General features: G+C 31.9%; 2 protein-coding genes and 1 pseudogene across 4 annotated transcripts; 2 read left to right on the top strand and 1 right to left on the bottom strand.

Moving 5' to 3' along the window:
* Positions 1-2,681: 2,681 nt before the first annotated feature.
* Positions 2,682-5,991, bottom strand: LOC140958307 (GDSL esterase/lipase 1-like; annotated as a pseudogene).
* A 2,238-nt stretch (positions 5,992-8,229) lies between these two features.
* On the top strand, positions 8,230-13,754 carry LOC140971482 (suppressor of mec-8 and unc-52 protein homolog 2). 2 transcript variants are annotated; one of them, XM_073433766.1, is made up of 12 exons: positions 8,253-8,291; positions 8,325-8,458; positions 8,737-8,880; positions 8,960-9,009; positions 10,305-10,419; positions 11,225-11,273; positions 11,364-11,453; positions 11,567-11,635; positions 11,715-11,838; positions 12,172-12,524; positions 12,652-13,035; positions 13,314-13,754. In XM_073433766.1, the coding sequence occupies exons 2-12, from the start codon at positions 8,412-8,414 to the stop codon at positions 13,590-13,592; spliced, it is 1,704 nt and encodes a 567-aa protein (XP_073289867.1). In that variant the 5' UTR covers positions 8,253-8,291; positions 8,325-8,411; the 3' UTR covers positions 13,593-13,754. The 2 variants fall into 2 exon arrangements, with proteins under 2 accessions (XP_073289866.1, XP_073289867.1); XM_073433765.1 differs by having other exon boundaries at positions 8,230-8,458.
* Positions 13,755-14,635: 881 nt separating this feature from the next.
* On the top strand, positions 14,636-19,124 carry LOC140971483 (uncharacterized). 2 transcript variants are annotated; one of them, XM_073433768.1, is made up of 5 exons: positions 14,636-14,817; positions 15,387-16,261; positions 17,321-17,521; positions 17,948-18,143; positions 18,708-19,124. In XM_073433768.1, exons 2-5 carry the CDS (start codon positions 15,422-15,424, stop codon positions 18,890-18,892), a joined length of 1,422 nt encoding a protein of 473 aa, XP_073289869.1. In that variant the 5' UTR covers positions 14,636-14,817; positions 15,387-15,421; the 3' UTR covers positions 18,893-19,124. The 2 variants fall into 2 exon arrangements, with proteins under 2 accessions (XP_073289869.1, XP_073289868.1); XM_073433767.1 differs by having other exon boundaries at positions 14,646-14,978.
* The last annotated feature ends 1,696 nt before the right edge of the window (positions 19,125-20,820 follow it).

Here is a 20,820-nt window from a genome sequence, read left to right on the forward strand (position 1 = left end):
AATACCGACAGATAGACACGCACATCTCCGTACTCATGGCCTAACAGCCTGACCTATTAGCATCAAGTAGTTGCAATCTGCGCTACCATAATTATAAGAAATTAAAGTTGAATTTTAGCTAACAACTATAGTTTTTGACATATTGCTAAGCGATTGATCTTAACAATTGACATCAGAACGAGGTTGTGGGTTCGAGTATCTCAAAAAACACATTTCTATACTTTTTGGGAAAGTTAGGTCAAGCGTGCATGAGTTAGGGTATAATTGATATATGTGACATTTTGGGAAATTATTGTGTGTCAAGATGTTGACGTTACTCCGTCTTATCTAGTTAGAGTGGACCATAAAATAGTGACTTTAGATCTTAACAAGTGATACTATCTGTATTGGAGAAAGTATCTAATGTAGAAAATTGGTAAGACTAATTTCTAATAGATACATGACAGCACCAAAAAATCCAGACACATGAGCCTAATAGCTCGATCAATTAGCACTCATGTAGGTGAACTTTGCGTTGACATGAGTAAAAAATAAAAATAAAAATATGTCTTAGCTAATAATTATTCATTTTAACGTAGTAGTAAGCGTTTGATCATAACAACTAATATAGTTTTTTTTTACTATTATGAAACAAAAGGATTAGTTTTGTTCATGTACTTAAATACGACTAAGCAGCTCGTGGCTTCGTGTTGTGTCGAGCTTGAAATCATCTAAATTGTAAGTCCATCCAAGACAAAAGCTTCGCTGTTCCAGTTTTCCCATAGCTTTTTATAGCATGGTCGAAACAGTAACATGTTATGTGTCTATACAAAACGGAGAGACGAAATATTTAACGAGTAATATAATTATATATATTTGACAATTAAAGTGATTAGCAAACAAAAATAATAATATTTTTTTTTCAATTTATCACGTGGATACTAATTTAATTATTGTCTTATCAAATATAAATTTAAAGTTTATTTTTTTATTTCTATGTGTGTGTGTAGGATAAAATTTGTGAGAACCTGTTCGTTTTTGGTAGACAAGGGAAATAAATGACTTTAATGAATAATGTCTAATTTCGTGATGACTCGTCAATTGCCATGATAAGAGAGAGATTATAATAACAATTCATTTAATAAACTTTAATGTAATTTAATATATTCTTATATATGAAAATCTATCTTGTGTCATAATTTATTATGAGGATAGAGGAACTACCCACGTGTAATATTTAATAAGTTCTTTAAATACGTAAAATAATCAAATTATACAAACTAAAAATCATTTTAAAAAATAAAAAATAATAATAACATTATGGGATAGAAAAAGTAAAATCACAGTGTTACACCATGACACCAATATGTTAGTGTCGACTTTTATAGAATACTAGATATTCTGCACACGCGGTGCGTGTGTACACAGTATTTTTTATAATTATCGAGAGATTAAAGTGAAATTTGACAAATTATCGAGGGATTAAAGTGCAATTGATGAAATTTAAAAAAAAATTTAAAAAATGTTTGTTGAAATAAAAAAAAAATTGTAATATTGATACAATATAATGGCAAAATTGGAAAGGAAATTTGGTGTCCCATTTTGTCTCTATTAAGCCCAAACTTAATATATAGTATAGATATAAAATAAATTTTCAATAAAAATAAATATATATGATAAAGCCATTAATTAAATTTATATAAAAATTAACATATTGTCATCGTGGTGTATAAGAGATACCAGTTTTAATTAATTGATAAATAAATATTTTTAAAAATCGATCCAATTATCATATGCATGTCAAATAAATATTTTTAAAAATCGATCCAATTATCATATGTAGGTCAAAGAATGAGTATCGTCTTAATTTTGATTTAATATTAAAAAAAAATAGGTATTTTATGAGACGGAATATCGCGCATTTTTATTCGTTGTAGAGTGACGTCGTATCTTAAAAGAGTGATGTCATATCTTAAATTTTAGAATCTTGTTGTAGAATATATATATCATGTTTCATCCAAGTTATAGTTTATAATACGCCTCTCAAATCTAATATTCTCAAATCTAACTAATTAATAACATATCATTCTAAAAAGATTATTGTTATCAGTGCTTGTCAAAGCGACATATCATAAATAGTATCCCAACGATACGACCATGTTGGGATCTATGTTTCCATGCTTAACAAATGGAGTCATAGTTGAGTAGAATTATGATCTAAGTTTCCAATTATTTGAGGGGGAATTGATTCTGTGGCATTTAGGAATATTCAGGTTTTGGACTACAAAAGGAGAAGGAGTCTCTATAATTTTAAGTAACCCTTTAGTACCATGGGGCCTGATAATTCACATAAAATTTTAAAATATAGCGAACCCATTATTTTATTAATGAAATGTAACTTTCATTAGTTATAAGTTAACTGTTTATTCATTTTGGACGACGGGTAAATTTCAAAACGGCTATATGATAATCTTTAAAGTTGCGTAATAATAGGATTGAAGGATTTAAAACAAAAATTATTTTAAGTAAATAAGATCATTAAAACGATATGATGAGAGTTATACACCGAGAATACACGTAAATGTCACAAAGACATGCCAAATTCCGTTAGTAAAACGATACTTGTACCTTTTAAATATATATTTATTTGATTTGGAAATGCAGGATGATTTTGTAAAATCAACCATTCACATAAAAAAAAATTAGAACTTGTTTTCCAGAGTATCATCAACTAAATCAGCAACGGTGGTATCCTCCTCGTCGAAGAAGATATCTCGTAGATTAAACGGGCCAACAACTGGTCGGGGCCCGGCCCAAAGAGCCTCTGCAAATTGCTGATGGATCTTTTCAGTCGGGTGAAAAGAATCCCACCACACGTGTTCATCTGCATTGTCACACAATTCATAACTAGTCACTTTCTTTGTCCCTCCACAGGTGAAGAGCCCGGCATAAGGCCCGGTCCCGCAACAAGCGTTCACACCCTCCTTGAAACCTACAAATATTTATCATATCACCATGACCTGAAATCAGACTTGTATGCGACGTCGGATAACCAGGATTACAAAATCAGATGGGCAACTACTTAAATTATACTAGCTACTATGCACACGCGGTGCGTGTGTATATTTTTTTTTATAAATATCGAGGGACTTAAGTAAACTTTGACAAATTATCGAGGGACTAAAGTGCAATTTGAATTGTTAGAATTAAAAAAAATAAAAACAAAAATATTTGTTGAAATTAAAAAAAATAAAAATAAAAGTGTAATATTGATATTACATAAGGATAAAATTGGAATAGCAAAAAAACAGACCAAGACACCATTTTTGTCTCTATTATAGAGAATTTAGCGATGATCGAAACATATAAATTTTATTATTTGTATTTTTTATTATAGCGTAAAAATACTTTGGAGGTCAAACTGTATCATTTCGATAATTATATAGCGGCCATAGGGATAATAGGAGAAGAAGATCATAATTTTAAATGTTCTTTTTTAATTCGAAATATATAATTTATGTTTTGATGAAATTGATTTGGGCATAAATATAAAGATATGATAGTACAAAATTAGTTGTCTACGGTTCATCCTGCTAAATGTATCACGAAAACGAGATTAATCTGGAAACTTCATTCATGTTTGGAAAACGACTTCAGTCCATGCCAGATTCATTGGGATCCACAACTTTTAGGCTGGTGGGTATGGAAATCAAAAGCCTACTTGGGTATTTGAAATAGTGGGACAGGGACGTTATCACTCGTTTTATTACAAATTATAATAATGATGAATACGATACAAATAATTTTTTTTAAAAAAATTTATGGACAACAAAGCTCGTGTTTCTTGTGTTTTTTCAACACTGGCAATCATCTCTTCAAATAATTCTAATAATCACTTTAATCATAATATGTTGCATAATTATCTTTTCAAAATTATCCACATAGCACGATGAATTTGCTTTTTTTTTTTTTTCCATTTTGTTGAGGTCGTGTCATTAAATAAAAAACATGCTTGTAAAAAACGTTTAACACGATCAAATTATAGTTTATGAATTGCATACCGTAGTTGGACGGATTGCTTATACGATCTTGAAGCCAATCGTAGAAATTGGAGTTGGAATACTTGAAACCTTTCAACAAGTGATCAAGAGTTGAGAGGACACTCTCGAGAGCATTATTATGTGCTAATGCAAGAGAATTGGCCTGCTCCAAGCACCCTCCATTGGCTTCCGGATCGAGAGCCCTTAGCACAGGTAAGCACCCGAGCGACGACAAACTTAAAAATCCAAATTTTCTCGCACCGTTTGCATATAATTCCTGGGCAATTGAATCCTCGTGTTTTCAAGTTTTATTGAGACAATTTATGCTACACAATAACATTAGTCTTGAACAAGAAAATATATATTAAGATATCGCATTATGATGTTGCAGTAAAAACGAAATAAATAATTAAAAACCATTGAGAGTAATTGGCAGTTCATAAGTTTTTTGGGTCAAGTCTGGACTAAATTAAGAGACCAGAGAATGAAGGTCTAGTTGGGTAAAACGTGAAATTTTAGTAACCTGACGAATCAATAATCAATTGGATATTATGATTGGAGCCCAACTTGTTTTTATAGTTGGGCAACCACCCACGTTGACCATATCATTAGATAATGTAGAGTAGCAGAATCAAAGTTCTCGTACCATAAAACAATTAAATATGTTTGATAATTTCCGAATTATAATTGTCTGAGTTCGACTTCAATTCGATAATTTCAAATATGGATGAAAAGTTTTTCGAGTCAACTTGATTTGTTTATACTCGTACTCTTATGAACCACTAAATCAGTTTTCGAGCAACATGTCTTGAATATGAAAAAGAAAAAAAATCATATTGCAATCCATCCAAATTANATTCCCAAATATTCCTCGGGGGGATGAAGTTGTTGCATCCTAGGATTTCCAAGATAGCCACCTAAATAATCGTTGCTTCCAATACTAAAGAAATAAACCGCACTTGATATTACTTCCTCTGCTTTTGAGTTTCCCAACTTTCCCTCGAGCCATTTGCGAACAACCTCAAAGTACTTTAGTTGAGTCCTAAGATCAACGGCCTGTTTAAAAAAATTTCATGAACAAAAATCAATAAAAAAAAATTTTGTAGAATTTTATGCGATAAATATTATAAAGGTCGAAGGTCGCCCATTAGGACTGACCCGACTGCAATAATTCAAAATACATTTTATTATTTCTCGGAGGGACTGTTTTTTTTTTTTTCAATCAAATAATTTCTAGCTTGAAATGATACATTATGGATATAAAATCGAATGATAATGATTATATTTATTTACCCGAAAGAGAATATACCACGATTATTGAATTATATTTTGGGTCGTGAAAGCGTTTCTTTTGTTTTGTGATCAATATCGAACACTCGACGAGTTATTATTAATTAATAAAGAAAATCTGGTAATTTAAATATAAAGAGCCTGTAATATGTTTTTATTCAATAATCATATTCTGATTTCGAGAATTTCTTCCACTGATTAATTACCTGCCCACTGTTGGTCGATGAAAGAATGCCTGCCCCGCCGGAGGCAAAGTTAACTCCGTGACTATAATCAGCATATGGATCCAAGAATGGAGGAATTATTGGCAAATTAGCATATTCAGCTATGTAACAAAATATCAAATTAATCCATCTTGTGACTATATCCATGAATATAGCATAAAAGTAACCTATTCAGTAGTACCACATGCATACATATGAAATTTGATCATACCTATGAAATCTACGATGATCCGACCATCCGAAAACCGGCCCGTCGAATCCTTAAAGAAGCCATTTTGACCATAAGGCTTGTAGTTCGCTTGATTTTCTGGGATCGTATCAATGTAATTGTTGTTTCCAGGATCAACAGACGAGTCCCCGAATATAAAGAATGTCGCGTGACGTTTTTCCGCTGAAACCATATCTGACTTGAAAATCAGAATGACAGATATAGCAATAACGTTGAAAAACATGGCCATGTTAGGATGATAGTTGGGAAATTGTTGTCTCATTTTGGTTTCAAGTTTGATTAATGGTTTAGGTAATTAAGGTTTTATAGAGTCATTCGGACTTCCTTAAATAATAAATTAACTCTGTAAGATTGCGACAATGGCGTATATACCAATGGCTGAAGGAATTTTTTTAGTGAATAAATTATGTTAAAAAAATTAAAATTTAAGAGGATGAAGCTTGGAAATGTTCAGCCCTAATGTCCAAACGTCATCCCTGCCTCTTTAGGGTTTTAACTTTTAACACGTTAATCACTGCCATTATAAATATATCGATTAAATAACAAATTGGAGTCGAAAGTTATTCTGAATCGAATTTTGATTTTTTTTATTAGTTAAAATTAGATATTAGTATAGTAAATTTTTTCTACATATTTGATTGTTTTATCGTCAGATATTGTTGATGTAATGCTAAAAATTGTTTAATTAAAAAAAGTGACAAAAGCTTAAAAGAAATCAAATTATTGGATTAAATGTGTTTTTGACTAACTATATGAATAAATCCAATTTACAATATAAAAATTGATGTTTTCCTATATATACATACACATATGTGTGTGTTAAAAAAATTCATCTGTAATGTGTGTATTTAAAAAAAATTCATCTGTACTACAGACTATTATATTTTAGTTTTAATGAACATACTAAAGCTTTTTATTCCAAAATCACTTTTATGCCAATTTGTCCTCTGGATCTCCTCAATGCATTTAACCAAAGGACTGATATAATTTATACGATACCATGTAATTAAATGTAAGACGTTTAAAATGAGTAATTGTGGCCTATAAAGACAAAGTATTAACAAACAATATTTGAATGGAACTTTATTTTAATTATTTTTCCATGCAAAATTTGTACGCTTAAAATTATATTTCGTATTAGGATTTAATGGGATATGTTATTTTTTCATTCCATAATTTATATATTTTTCATTTCATGTCAAAATGATTCGTAATTTAATAAACATGTGTTGGTGTAAAAAAAATATATAAATCCAGTTGTCGGTTTTGAACATAGTCGATTCCAAAGCTAAACGTCATGCAAGACATTTCATGTAAGTCAAAATTGATAGAACCAATGCAAGCACACAAAAAACTAGTTTCATGCGGTTGCAGGGAAAAACAAGAAGTACATCAAGCTTTTCTGATAGTAGTACAAAACCTCGAGAATGCCAAATATGACAATTGAAAATTTAATGGCACATGACTGAACCAATGGATCTTTGTGGCAATTTTCATGTATTCGTCTTTGTTTTACGATAATTGTTAGTCCAATTTGAAGTGATTGTAAGTTATTATAATTTTTTTAGAAACTTTTTTCTTACTCATGTGGGATGAAGAATATTGTACTTAAAAGTATAAATATCTGAATTGAAAATGAGACGAGAGAATAATCACAAAGTATCTATCTCCATGCTCGCATATCACTGCAAATTTTGCTCATCAAAATGAAAATTTTTCGTGCATCAGATCATCAATTTACGAGTCCTCGTTAGATTGTCAAAGATCATCAGTGCTCATGGTGCAGCAGTATGTTGTAGCAATGTGTTGTTGCACATTATTTCAGCTTTCTCACAAGTTATATTCAATTGATGAAGAGGAGTGGTTGTAAAAGTTAATGGATCACCAATTTTATCATCTATATGATATATCGTAAATGAACTTTGGCTTGTCGTTGAACTGAATGAGTTGTTGCTAAGAGCTATAACTGATAAGGTGACTTCACTTGGATCGAGTATGCCCAACGAGATTGTATAAATCAAAGACTTCTAGTGAATTTATTGCATTTGTATAATATGAGAAATATAGATTTGTTTCCGAACTTTAATAAACAAATCTCGTCTTCATTTATCTACTTTACACATTTAGTTTCACATCCACTTTTATTGGGTTATAATATATGTCTACTCATTAGTCTTGTTATATATTCACTGGACCAGCTCGAGTTGTTTCCTCACTTTTATACAAAGTTACTCGATTAATCAATTTATAATAAGAATCGCTTATCGTTTACTAATCCAACCATAAGACACACTTTACACGATCTTAATATATTAACATGTATTTTTTCAATTTTAATCATTTTCAAATTGCATAAATTTTGCACTCAATCAATTAAGATTAAGGTTACCATTATGATTAATTGATAAGTTATAGTTTTATCGTTTGACTATAATAAATAATATCATATTTGTTTTCGCAGGGTAGTTGCGTACTTTCACGCATAAAATGTCGAAGCTATGGAGGCAAACTCTTCATGCGTTAATTTTCTGCCTCATCCCACTCCGGTGCCATGATTAATCTTAAAAGCCCTAATTTTGTGAGTTGAGAAAGGATCCCCAATCCAAAATTAAATAGCTAATATTGTGTCTGGTTTGCACGTTCTCAGAAATGTCCTCGAAGCGTAATCCCAAGGAGAAGACCGTTCGCCGCCACCCGTATGTGTTTCCTTCTGTTTCTGTTTTTTTACGTGTAATCATATGTTCTAAATTTCTAATTTGTCAAATTTGAATGTTTCTTGTTATTTTTTGTTCATCTGGTCTGTTTGGTTTGCTGACGCGGAATTTGTGTTTTTGCTTTTGTGTATATTTCTGTTCTGGGGTCCTAATAAGCTTCGGAGGCTCATCGTTTTAGTTAATCATTTGTTGGGATGAAGGGAGGGATTTTTCAGTTGAGTTATATTGGTTTTTGAGAGTGTGGATGTAAAATTTTGCAGCAAAGAGGAGAAGCCGGAGGAACCGGAGCTTCCAAAGTACAGGGACAGAGCGAAGGAGCGGAGAGAGGACCAGAATCCCGATTATGAGATAACTGAACTGACGTCCTTTCATGCTGTTGCACCCCCAGGAACTGTTGATCTCTTGTGAGTTACTGCCAAATATTGTCTATAGACCTTTTGTCTGTATGTTTTTGTGTAATTAACCGTGCTTCTGGTATTAAAGGTCTGCTGATGCCCATAAGTTATCTATTGAGAAGAGCAAGTATCTCGGAGGTATAAATTTTTAGATAATTCGCTAGTTCTTGAATACATGTTAAAACAAAATCCTATGTATGTGAATTTTTATGTTTATATGTTAGTTCGTTATGGTAGATAAATAACTATTCAGCTACATCTTCAGGCAAGAATAAACAAGACTTTATATGTTGCCCATGCTTGGCTTCTCAGTGCCTGTGGATATGTATTTTTGGAGATGGTATTGAAAAACATGATGTTATTTGGTTTGTTTTTTGAATGAGACATTTTTTATGCTTATTTTTTAAATAAATTTATGGATTTTTTTAAAATATAAACTATAACGCTGTGTGTTGGAATATGATAATAGAATTTTTTGGAATATGATAAAAAGTTTTGAAAAATTGATGATTATGTTGGTAGGGGTATAGGTGAAATGGAAATGAATTTTTAGTAAAGAAAGTTTAAGCAAGATGGTAATAGATTTCTCCCCCTTTTTTTTTATATAATATGTTTTGGAAAATGAAACCGAACATAGCTTTAGCTTTCAGTGCTTCTCCTTCTCTCGAAGAAAAAAATTTATAAGAAAGCTATCTGTGAACTTTTGTATCCAAACCAAAAACAATTTCTACTTCTTTTAAAATAACACTTTGAAAGTCATGCTTAATAACATACTTTTGTAAGCTTATTTTTTTGTATATAAAGATACCCAATTTCAGCCGTTTGAAGTTGAGCAACTCAACTTATTTTATTCAATTTCACTGAGAATGAGTTTGATGAGCGGAAACATAATTTGGATGTACTTTCATTGATTTTGTTTTTTCTTTCATTCTCCTTCAGTGATTCTTGGTCATATCACACTGTTACTGTTTTCGTCCGTGAAATCCAAGATATTAAATTTCAAATTAATTGTTAAAATCCTAGTTTGAGGGTTCTCTGTATGCTTTAATCACAAAGCCCTCGGGTAATTTGTAATTACAGATTATTTTATTTGCTTAAACTTTTGCTAAATTCCCTCCATACCAAGTTTATGTTCCTTGTACAATTGAATTTATAAACTATGGGTCGAAATTCGAATTCACATTGTTTTTGTTCAAATCTGTAACTCCTATGATGATCTTGCACTTGAATAGAGTGGGATTTTTAAAATCTTTTATCTCAAAAACATGCAATTTTATGATATCTTGACTCTGATAATTTGGGCTCGTCTCCATCATCATGAAAACTCATACAATTGATTTGTTCTTGATTGTCTAATGGAATAATGAGTCTGGATGTGACTGTTTCATTGTTTTAATGGACTTCACTAATGGGTGGGTGATTATGCTGATCAGGTGATGTTGAACACACACATTTGGTGAAGGGTTTGGATTATGCTTTGCTTCATAAAGTGCGAAGTGAAATAGACAAGAAGCCTGATGTTGGAGAAGAGGCCGATGGGAAATCCAAGTAAGTGTCTTTGTTTTGCTTCCAAGAACATTGAAAATTTGTTGAACGTGTTTTCATTTCTTGGCCTTGAGAAACCACTTATGTGAAAATACTCTGCTAATTTTCAGATCTTTCCTTTTTATTTTTGTTATCCTTAACGTAGAACACATGGCAATGGATGCTTTTTTAGGTACAGTAACAGGAGACTTATTGTCTCTTTTTGGAAGCCGGTGTAAGGCTCCGGCTAAGTGCTTAGCTGTATCTGATATGCCAAAAATGTGTTTTACATCTTAGTGCTTAGCTGTATGTGATATGCCAAAAATGTGTTTTACGGCTGATGACACTTATTCCAAAACCATTGTTTACCAGTTAAGAAATATGAGGATCTAAAAAGTGCGAGGGAGGATCCCAAATAACAAGCATTAATCTCTTTACAAGTTAGATGAAGGTAGTTGAACAGGACTATCTTTGTCGAGAATTGCAAACGCCTATACTTTTTTGAACCTTATGCTGAACCATCTCTTTTAACAAACAGAGTTGACGACTGTATAGCATTTCCTTAAAGACTGTCAAGGATAAACATTTTATTGACAATAATTTGGATAATGATTCTTTGCAGTACATCCACAGGTTAAGGTTTTGTTTAGAAGTTTCAAAACTTACAAGTTATAATCACTCCTAACAGACAATTTTATTTTACACATTTCCGGAATCAGATAATTGATAAAGTGAATGTAATGTATACATGCACTGGGTGCAAATGATAGAATATTCATAAATTTTTGTTTTTATCGACTTATGGATTAAGAACATCTCATGTTAACAGAGGATCAAAAGATGATCAACCAGTAGCTTTCCGAACTGCATCAGCAAAGGTGTGCACATTTTTGTCTGGTATTAGCTTAATTTTTGAGTTGCTGGATAATTTAGTTCTTTTGAAATAACTGTAATTCTTTTTGTTACAGTCAGTTTATCAGTGGATAGTCAAGCCACAAACTACCATCAAGACCAATGAAATGTTCCTACCTGGACGAATGATGTTCATATTTAACATGGTGACAATTTCTAATTTTTTACGTTTGGTTATTTGTAGCTTCTGAAGTTTTCCTTTTCTGATTGAATAAAATTGTGAGCTACATCTATTGAAAAAGCATTGTTTATGTGTCAGGAAAATGGGTTTTCCCATGATATTCCAACCACTATGCACCGCAGTAAAGCTGATTGTCCTGTTCCTGAGGTATGTCTTTTGTTTTTTTCTTTGTAGTCAGTCCTCTTGATATGTTTTCTGTTTGAATTGTTTTCTTATTTATTTCCAGGAAATGGTTACTGTCAGTGTTGATGGTTCGGTCTTAGATCGTATTGCCAAAATTATGTCATATCTTCGCCTAGGATCATCTGGAAAAGTTCTCAAAAAGAAGAAGAAAGATAAAGATGCGAAAGGTGCTTTACATAAGTTTGCAGAACATGATCTCAGTTTTATACATATGATATTACTGGATATAATCCTTGTAGTTCATTATCAATCACATTTCAGTCATGAAATGTTCACTACACTGATGGATTATTTAAGTACTCCCCATAGCTAGTGCTGATCTAGATCACGCTTGCATAAAAGTGAGAGAATAATGATTCCATATGTAACATGGAGGCAGCATCTCATTTTCTTATTTTAGGCCTTTATTTTTCAATTTATTTGTTTTATGCATTGTGCATGTTTTTATTTTTTCCAAATGGTTACAATTGCTTTTTATAATGTGAATTTGTATTATTCAGGGAGGCCATTGACTGCTTCTAATGGATACGAGGAAGATGAGAAATTGTCAAAATCTGATTTGCTGAAGAATCAAAATGGAAGGGAAATTCTACCACCACCTCCCCCACCTCCTAGAAAGAACTATATTGATCCAAAAGATAAACAGGTCCCAGCTGCTGTTAGGAAAGAAGAAGAGGATATTTTTGTTGGGGATGGCGTAGATTACTCTATTCCCGGTAAGGATATGAGCCAAAGCCCAATTTCAGAGGACATGGAAGAATCTCCTCGAAATAAAGAGAGAACTTCCTATTTCACCGAACCGGCCTATGGTCCGGTTCCTCCCTCTGAACTATCTCATGGCTGGCAACAAACAGTGAGTGCCTTGGGTTTCAGTTTTGCATAAAAAAGAAACATTATTATACCTTATCTGCCTGACTTTAAATTTTCTACCCTTTATTTTTGAAGTTCCACTTTTTTTAAAAGTTTTATTTCTTATTTAGAACGGATATGATGCATTGCAAGCTCAAGCATTGGCAGGTGGCTACCAAGGAGAGTGGCAGGATTACCAATATGCTGAACAACTTGTGTACCCTGAGCAATATCTACAGCAAGAAATTCAGGCATATGAAATGCAGGCTGGAGTAGATGTTCAACTCGAACCACAGTTGATGACTCAGGAAGAGAAGGATAGAGGCTTAGGATCCGTGTTTAAGAGGGACGATCAGCGACTTCAACAACTAAGGGAGAAAGATTCCCGAGAGAAGGATCCAAATTTTATTTCCGAGAGTTACTCCGAGTGCTATCCTGGTTACCAAGAATATAACCGGGCAATTGTCGACAGTGATGATGAAGATGATTTATCCAAAATGGATATGGGAGGACGAGTAAGTATTTTTCTGCTGTTACCAAATATTGATACAAATGAACACACTACATATATCTTTTCCAGATTCTTTAGTTATAGCATACTTGTGAAAAATTGTCTAGAAGTTTCCACATGCCACTGAATCATCCTTTCCCTTGTTTTGACCCCCTCGACATTCCTGGATTCACAAGAAACCGATGTTAAAGCTTCATTTTCAGTTTTGATTTGTGCAACAATCAGTTCTGCTTTTCTTGGGAGGGTAAAACAAGTTCGGAATATTCTTTTAACTTTTTGCAGGCGAAGGGACGACTCCACCGGTGGGACTTTGAGACAGAAGAAGAATGGGCTAAATATAATGAGCAGAAAGAAGCCATGCCTAAAGCTGCATTCCAGTTTGGTGTGAAGATGCAAGATGGGCGGAAGACCCGAAAACAGAATAGAGATCAGAAACTGAACAACGACCTGCACAAGATAAACCGAATTCTTGCCAGAAAGAACTCGGAGAAGGGAGAGAGAAATGATGATGGAGGGACTTACGACGACGACGCACATCCTGGAAAGAAGCTTAGAATATGAAGTTTCGAGACTATTTCCAGGCTGGGAGTTCTGCTGAAATTTTTATTGTTTTATATGTAATTTAGTTTTTGGTTCAGTGGAAAGATGGAGGACATTTTGTGTTGTATCCATTGTTGGTATTGTGCCTGATTTGGACGGTAAAAATATGGGATCTGTTTACTACTTTTCAGTCTTTAGTAAGCAAGTAATCTTATTTAGTTTTCCATATTTAAAAAAATAAAAATAAATAATAATAGTTTTTATACACGAAAAACGGTATTTTTAACTCTTCATTTATTATATTTATCGTTTAATATATTTATATAATCTTATTATTTTAATTATGAAAAACTTTTGTTTTCAAGTATATAATTGTTTTTGTTTTTACAAAATATTTTCTCTCAATTATACGTATAGTTACTTGGTTCGCATTAAATAATTGTTGGCGTGAGAAAATCAAAACCAGATGTGATACTAACATATCATTTAGAACTAGATAAAATAATAGTTGCTGTTTGTGAAATGAACACCAGGGATATGCACTTGGATGCAGATATTACGTAAGAAGTTGGAATTCATCATACCACTTTTATAAAATTAAAAAAAATCTATTTTTATTTAATAAAATTTTTATAAACACCTATTTTATTAAGTTTGTGGTATATCATCTATATCTATCATATATTAAGAAAATATTTTTTTCTTTATGTTCATTTTAAAATTTTAAATTATAATATTATCAACTTAAATAATTATTTTTAGTTTTTAAAGTTTTTAATTTTAATAAAATCTCTTGATTTTTCACACGAAAAACTATTTATTATAAATTTTCTAATATGTATGTATGCATCACATATGATAAAGATAAATTTAGGAATTTATTAATGACATAAACATATTTTGTCCATGAAATCAATTTATTGGTAAAACATATAATTTAATATAATAATATATATATATATATATTTTTAACAAAGAAAAAAATGAATATATATCATAAATCATTGTTCGTATTCAGTGTGAACGAAAATTTTATAATAGCACACAGAAAATAATCAAATATTAAAAAATTTCAGTTTGAAAAGGTGTTTTTTTTTTTGGAAGCGATAAAACGTCTCGTTTCGGCCACATTGAAAATCCCTTTTCTTCCATCAAATTACACAATTAGGCGATTTACTCTTCGATTGTTTATAGATTCATCTTTAATCTTGATCCAGTCGAGCGTTTTCATCTGTATTAATTTCAGGTTTTTCATTTTGAATTTCAGTTTTTAACTCCGTAACCCTAAATTAATGGAATTGTGCGATTGCGTGAACACTGTATTGGCAGCGATTGTTCTGGGCAACTAACTCTTTCTTCCTCGCGCAAATTTTTTTTTTTTTTTTAAATTTTGGCCGTGTTGTAAGGGTGAGCTGACTGTTGATTTATTTCCGAGCTGCTCGTTTGTTTATTTCTGCTCATGTTATATTTAGTTTGCTGACTCAATTATGCAGCTGTAATTGTTTTCTTGAAAATGTTTATATGAAACTTCACTCTATGCTGTCACAAATAACTAACTTAGCTCTTTGGTTGCAGTTGCTTTGAATATGTGTAATACCGGATTCTTGGTTTCACGATTTGCTTAGAATTGTTACTTTTGCCTGGGTCGCATTTTTGTTTCTGTAGATATGCATTTACAACTTTCAACTTGTTTCCACGTGTAACATTCTTAGAAGTGCTAGTTTTACCTGACTCTCTTGCTTTTGCTATTTTGATGATATGCGAGAAATCTTGATGTGATTTCTTATAGTGATTTCCTATTTCCCTTTTCTTTAGGGCGTCGTTATTGATTATAGGCTGGTTCGTAAGTTATGGCAGCATCGAATGGTAAAGTCATGTACTCTTCTATTTCGAATGTAGAAAGGGAAAATAGAAAGTTCACATTTGTAGATGACATCGATGATGATTCCTGGTCTGCTGCGCCTGAAGAGCCACACATGGAGGCCTTGAATAAAAAAGTATCTTATTCATTGCCATTTGGTTCTGATGATTTTATGGATGATGGGTATGACTCGGGAGATGATAGATACAACCTTGTGCGTCACAGTGGACCCCCTGAGGTGAACCTGAGGAATGTATTGAATGGGATGTTTGCTATCCTGACAGGACGTAATAAAGATCAGTCTAATCTCGGTAGCAGTTCAAATGTTTCATTTCTTGGATCTTCAAAGAATGGAGAGACATTCTTGCACTCTTCAGTTTACATACCAAGTGCTCCCCCACTTCTCGAACAGAAAGCATTTGATTATAATGCTTACAAAGAAATTTTAGAAGCTGAACCACCTGAATGGCTTCCAGACAGTTCCACAACAGTTTGTATGCAGTGCAATTCACCATTTACAGCTTTGACTAGAGGAAGACACCATTGTCGCTTTTGTGGAGGTATCTTTTGTAGAGCGTGTTCAAAAGGCAGGTGCTTATTACCAGCTAAGTTTAGGGAGAGGAATCCGCAGAGGGTGTGTGACACCTGCTACGATAGGCTTGATCCATTGCAGGGTGTTTTAATCAACACCATTAGCAACGCTGTACAGGTTGCAAAGCATGATGTAATGGATTGGACTTGTTCAAGAGGATGGATTAACCTTCCACTTGGTTTGTCCATGGAGCATGAAATATTTAAGTCGGCGAACACATTGAGGAGCTTTTGCCAGGTTCAGTTCCTTTGCTTTTACACGCTTTCTCGTAAGTTAATGGCTGTATTAGTTTACAAACAAACCTAAATTTACCAATTGTTGCGACCACATTATGTTCCAATACAAAATCATGAGGATTAAAGGATGTTTGATTGAACTCGACTTGTAAACTCCTAGAATTTATAACTTTTTTTAGGAGTTTATAAGCTTTTTTAGGAGCTTATAAGCTATTAGGACTTATTTAAAAAATAAGATAGTTAAAGTGTTTGGATAAACTTACTTTAAACAAGTTAAAGATGTTGATATGTTTTGTATTATAAGATTTTTTTTATTGTCAAAATTACCAAAAAAAGGTATAATGCTATGAAGGTAATGTAAATAGTTATATATATACGAAAATAGTTTTAAAATAAACCTAAATTTTAAAAAATGAAACTATTTTTTATTTTAATTTAGACAAATTGATATTATTTGGAGTTTTTTTAAAAAATAATATTTATTGGGTGGAGGACACGGTTAAGATTTTTGAAAACATGCAAGGATATTTTGCAGAAAGAAAAATTTAAAATAAAATATTTTTAAAAAAAGTAAGGGTACACCAAATTTTTTAAAAACAGCTTATAAGCTGTCAAACAATTTATTTTGACAGCTCATAAGTTGTTTGTCTAAATTAATTCCAAACATTTGAACAACTTATAAGCTCAAAAACAACTTATAAGCTATTTTGTAGAGCTTATAAGGCCAGCCAAACATCCTCTAAGAACCAACCAAAAAGATTTAGATGAAGAAATATGATTAAACATTATAAATAAAGAAAGAGAATTAATATGACAGAACGCTCGAACGGATCGGAATTTGCGCCAAGAGCAGGAGTAGCTCTTGTTGAAACCTCCTTGCCTCTAGCACCAGAGAGTCCTAAAAAGATTATAAAAATTATAGCATGTCCTCTAATCCAAAGTAAACTCTAACATACCCCAAGGTGGCTATCAAAAGCCTAATGGACCTGCGGTTCGGCCAAAGTTTACTGTTTATGAACGACCATCTGTATGAATTGAAACCAAAGTGTATATTGCACAGGCTGCAAGATTGAACCCTGAGAAGTCAATTCCTGCTACTGTTTTAAGAGGAGCCAGAGGTTTAGCTATCCTCACAGTTGCAAAAGCTGGAGTGCTACTTGCGTACAAATTTGGAACAGGATTAGTTGTCGCTAGGAGGTCAGATGGGTCGTGGTCTGCACCATCTGCTGTACTTTCTGTTGGTTTAGGATGGGGTGCCCAGGTATTAACAAAAGTTGTTTGCACATTTATATTACTTCTTCTGGTTTTATGGGTTCTTGTACAGCTTTTAATTTAGAAAACAGGACCAAGCGTCAGGAATAGTCTTATCATGGTGATTATTGAAATAAGAAATATCTTATGTGAAAGATTCGTTTGATTCTTAACTGTCTTTTTATCAAATGCCGCATCAGTAATATTGGAAAAGGGTAAAGAGAATTTGGATGCATGAGTTCTAACGTTCTCTGTTATTGGAATTATTTCAGCTCTTTTGTTATGATATCCTATTAATTTGCATTTCTCTTCTATTAAAACTTGATCAGTTGCTGGTATGCCACAATGGACTTCTGTTTTTGAAGTGACTGACTGTTCCTTTGGATATGCAAGTTGTGTTGCCTCTAGTTACAACAGACTTTTTATGTGATTACAGGCTGGGGGCGAACTCGTGGATTTTATTATTGTGCTACGTGACCATGAAGCTGTGAAAACATTTTGTAGTCGCATGCACTTTTCTCTTGGTGCTGGTTGTAGTGCTGCAGCCGGACCGATAGGGAGAGTAATAGAAGCAGATCTGCGAGCTGGAGACAAAGGTTCTGGCATGTGCTACACGTATAGTTGCAGTAAAGGTACCATATTCTTTATTATACTTTTGTGGATTTGTGACAGCTGAATGCCAAAATTATGGTGTTTTTGTTTCTTAAACTGAAAATTTAGGTTGCTACTGATTCAGATCGACGATTCCTAATGAAGATAGAACAAATAATGACCTACCTTTGGTTGATTAATAACTAGAAGCCATTGCATGCAACACTTCTAAGAATAAGTGGTGTCGTGAGGGAATTTTGATGAGAAGCTCGATATTTTATGACATTGCTAGCACAATTTGGCAACAGGTGGTTGTACACCACAACTCGATGATGGGTTTCCTGATTTCTTGCCTTTCCATTTTCTTTTACGTATTCCTATAATGAATTATGATGGCATATTCATGTGCTGATTTGATTTATTGTGTGATTACTAGATGTTCAAAACCTTTTTCGCTAAATTATCAGTGAAACCGTTATTTGTGAAACATTAATTTCCACCTAAATCTACGCTTAGTTGGCAAGTTCTTTTAGGTGAAAAAATATTTCTTTTTAGAAAAACAGTAAAAGAAAAATTCACCTGTGTATTTGGTGTGGACGGACCAGGTGCTTTTGTGGGTGTATCACTTGAAGGGAACATTGTTGCCACAAAAATGGATACAAATCTTCGTTTCTATGGTGATCCGTATCTCACCACTTCTGATATCCTACTTGGGACAGTGGACAGACCGAAGGCCGCTGAACCATTATACGCTTCTCTTAGCAACCTTTACACTAAGTTGCAATGCTAGTTCCATTTGCTCATTCAAATATGCACCTTTATAAGGTGAGAACTTGGTGAAAATTTCACGAAATTATGTGTGTGTTGAGTCTCACTTTCTTTGCAACTATTGTGAATATTGATTGTTATTCCCCTGTAATGTTCTTAAAGGTTAGATACAGCCTAAAGGTTAAATTACTTGTATATACATGGAAGAAATGATGTGTTTCATGAAACTATTAATGTAAGTTCTACTGTCTATATGTGCTGGAACCTATTTGCTAAGTTGTGCACTATGATTTATTTTCTACAACTTAATGACTTTTTTTATAAGAAATTTAGGAATGTTCGTTTGTTTTCTTTTAATATATTTTTATGAAAGTGTTATTTTGTGGAATAATTTAATGAGAGTAAAATGTGAATTTGCATTATTTTTTTGAGGGGGATACCTTTTTCCGTACTTTAGTGATATAAATATCCGATTTCAAAAAATAATGTGTAATGCATGCTGATTTAAAAGTATATTATGTAATATAAACTAATTTGAGTAAAAATATTAATTTTTATGTCAAAAATATTATTTTTCACTCTAAATATAGATCAAATCAACATGTTCTTAGTTGTTTTGAGTGTGATCATGCTATCAAATCATTTTACAAATAATTCAAGACTGTTTGATTGCATATGATATTTTTGTAAGCTCTTGTCTACCTAACAAAAACAAAAAAACTTTCAATTCAAGACTGATTAACTTATGTTTTATTGGGAAATATCTGGATACACACATGTATGTGTATTTATAAATATTTGTCTATTTTGCACATGATGTGTGCATACTATGTTTGATGATCATGAATTCCACTCAAATTTGATATATAAAATAGATAGATATCTCTTGGGATCTGTCATTATCCTTTTCTAACTTCTTCCCAAGTAAAATGTGTCTTGTGGAATATTATATTCGAATTCTAAAGTTTTAGAATCAAAATTTATAAAACAGTATGTAAGGCTTACCATCGAGTTAATCTTGTGTGCAAGAATTAAAACTAAATTTTTTTTATCCCGTTGAGTAAGATCGTCCAATTTACTCTTACGAATTCTTTGTTCAAGTTAAATCATTTAGTCCAAAAATTATAAAGAAAATAAATGATTAATACGATAAAATCTCACGGCTGCAAATTTCTTCTCAAGCATGTCTCTCCTGGTAATTTTTATTCTTTTTAAAAAAAGACTAAAATATATTTTTATAAAAACTGATATTCTAAAATTTTATAATAATTCTATGTTTGAAATTTAACTATTTATAAAATATTGTTTTTATGCGTGTTTTTTTATATAATTATATTTATATTATATACTTAGTAATTAATTTTCCACGATGTTGTGAATTTCATTTTCGCATTTCGTGACATTTACTTGTTTTTTTCCCCCAAAACTTTGGTAAACTTTTCGAAAAGTAAGAAAATATTCAAAAAAAATATCATCGTTTTGGGGAAAGATATAAAAATAAAAAGCATACAATATATTACTATTATTAAACAAGTGATTGTCTTTTACCACGAAAGTTTACACGTAGGAAATATAATCACATTTTTTTATATAGATTTTCATATTCAACTGTCTCTATAAATTTATGTAATATTATAAATCAAAAATTGAATCGATATATTTAAGTAAATTTTTAAGAAAACCACATATAGCGTCTATTTGCTACAAACACAAAAAAATCTTAATATATTATTTTTACAAAATTTTCCGGTACCCAATCTTAAAATATGAAACCAGATTTAGAATTAAAATCGTAAATTAATAATAAATTTTAAGATTTTGTAGTATATATTGACAAGTAGAATAACTAGTCAAACCATTTAATCCATATAAACTAATTTTTATTTTTATTTTTATTTTTATTTTTATTTTTCTAAATATTAATATTATTTTATAGTATAATTGTCAAAT

The sequence above is a fragment of the Primulina huaijiensis genome, chromosome 2 (assembly GCF_012295235.1).
Source record: "Primulina huaijiensis isolate GDHJ02 chromosome 2, ASM1229523v2, whole genome shotgun sequence".
Classification (NCBI taxonomy): domain Eukaryota; kingdom Viridiplantae; phylum Streptophyta; class Magnoliopsida; order Lamiales; family Gesneriaceae; genus Primulina; species Primulina huaijiensis.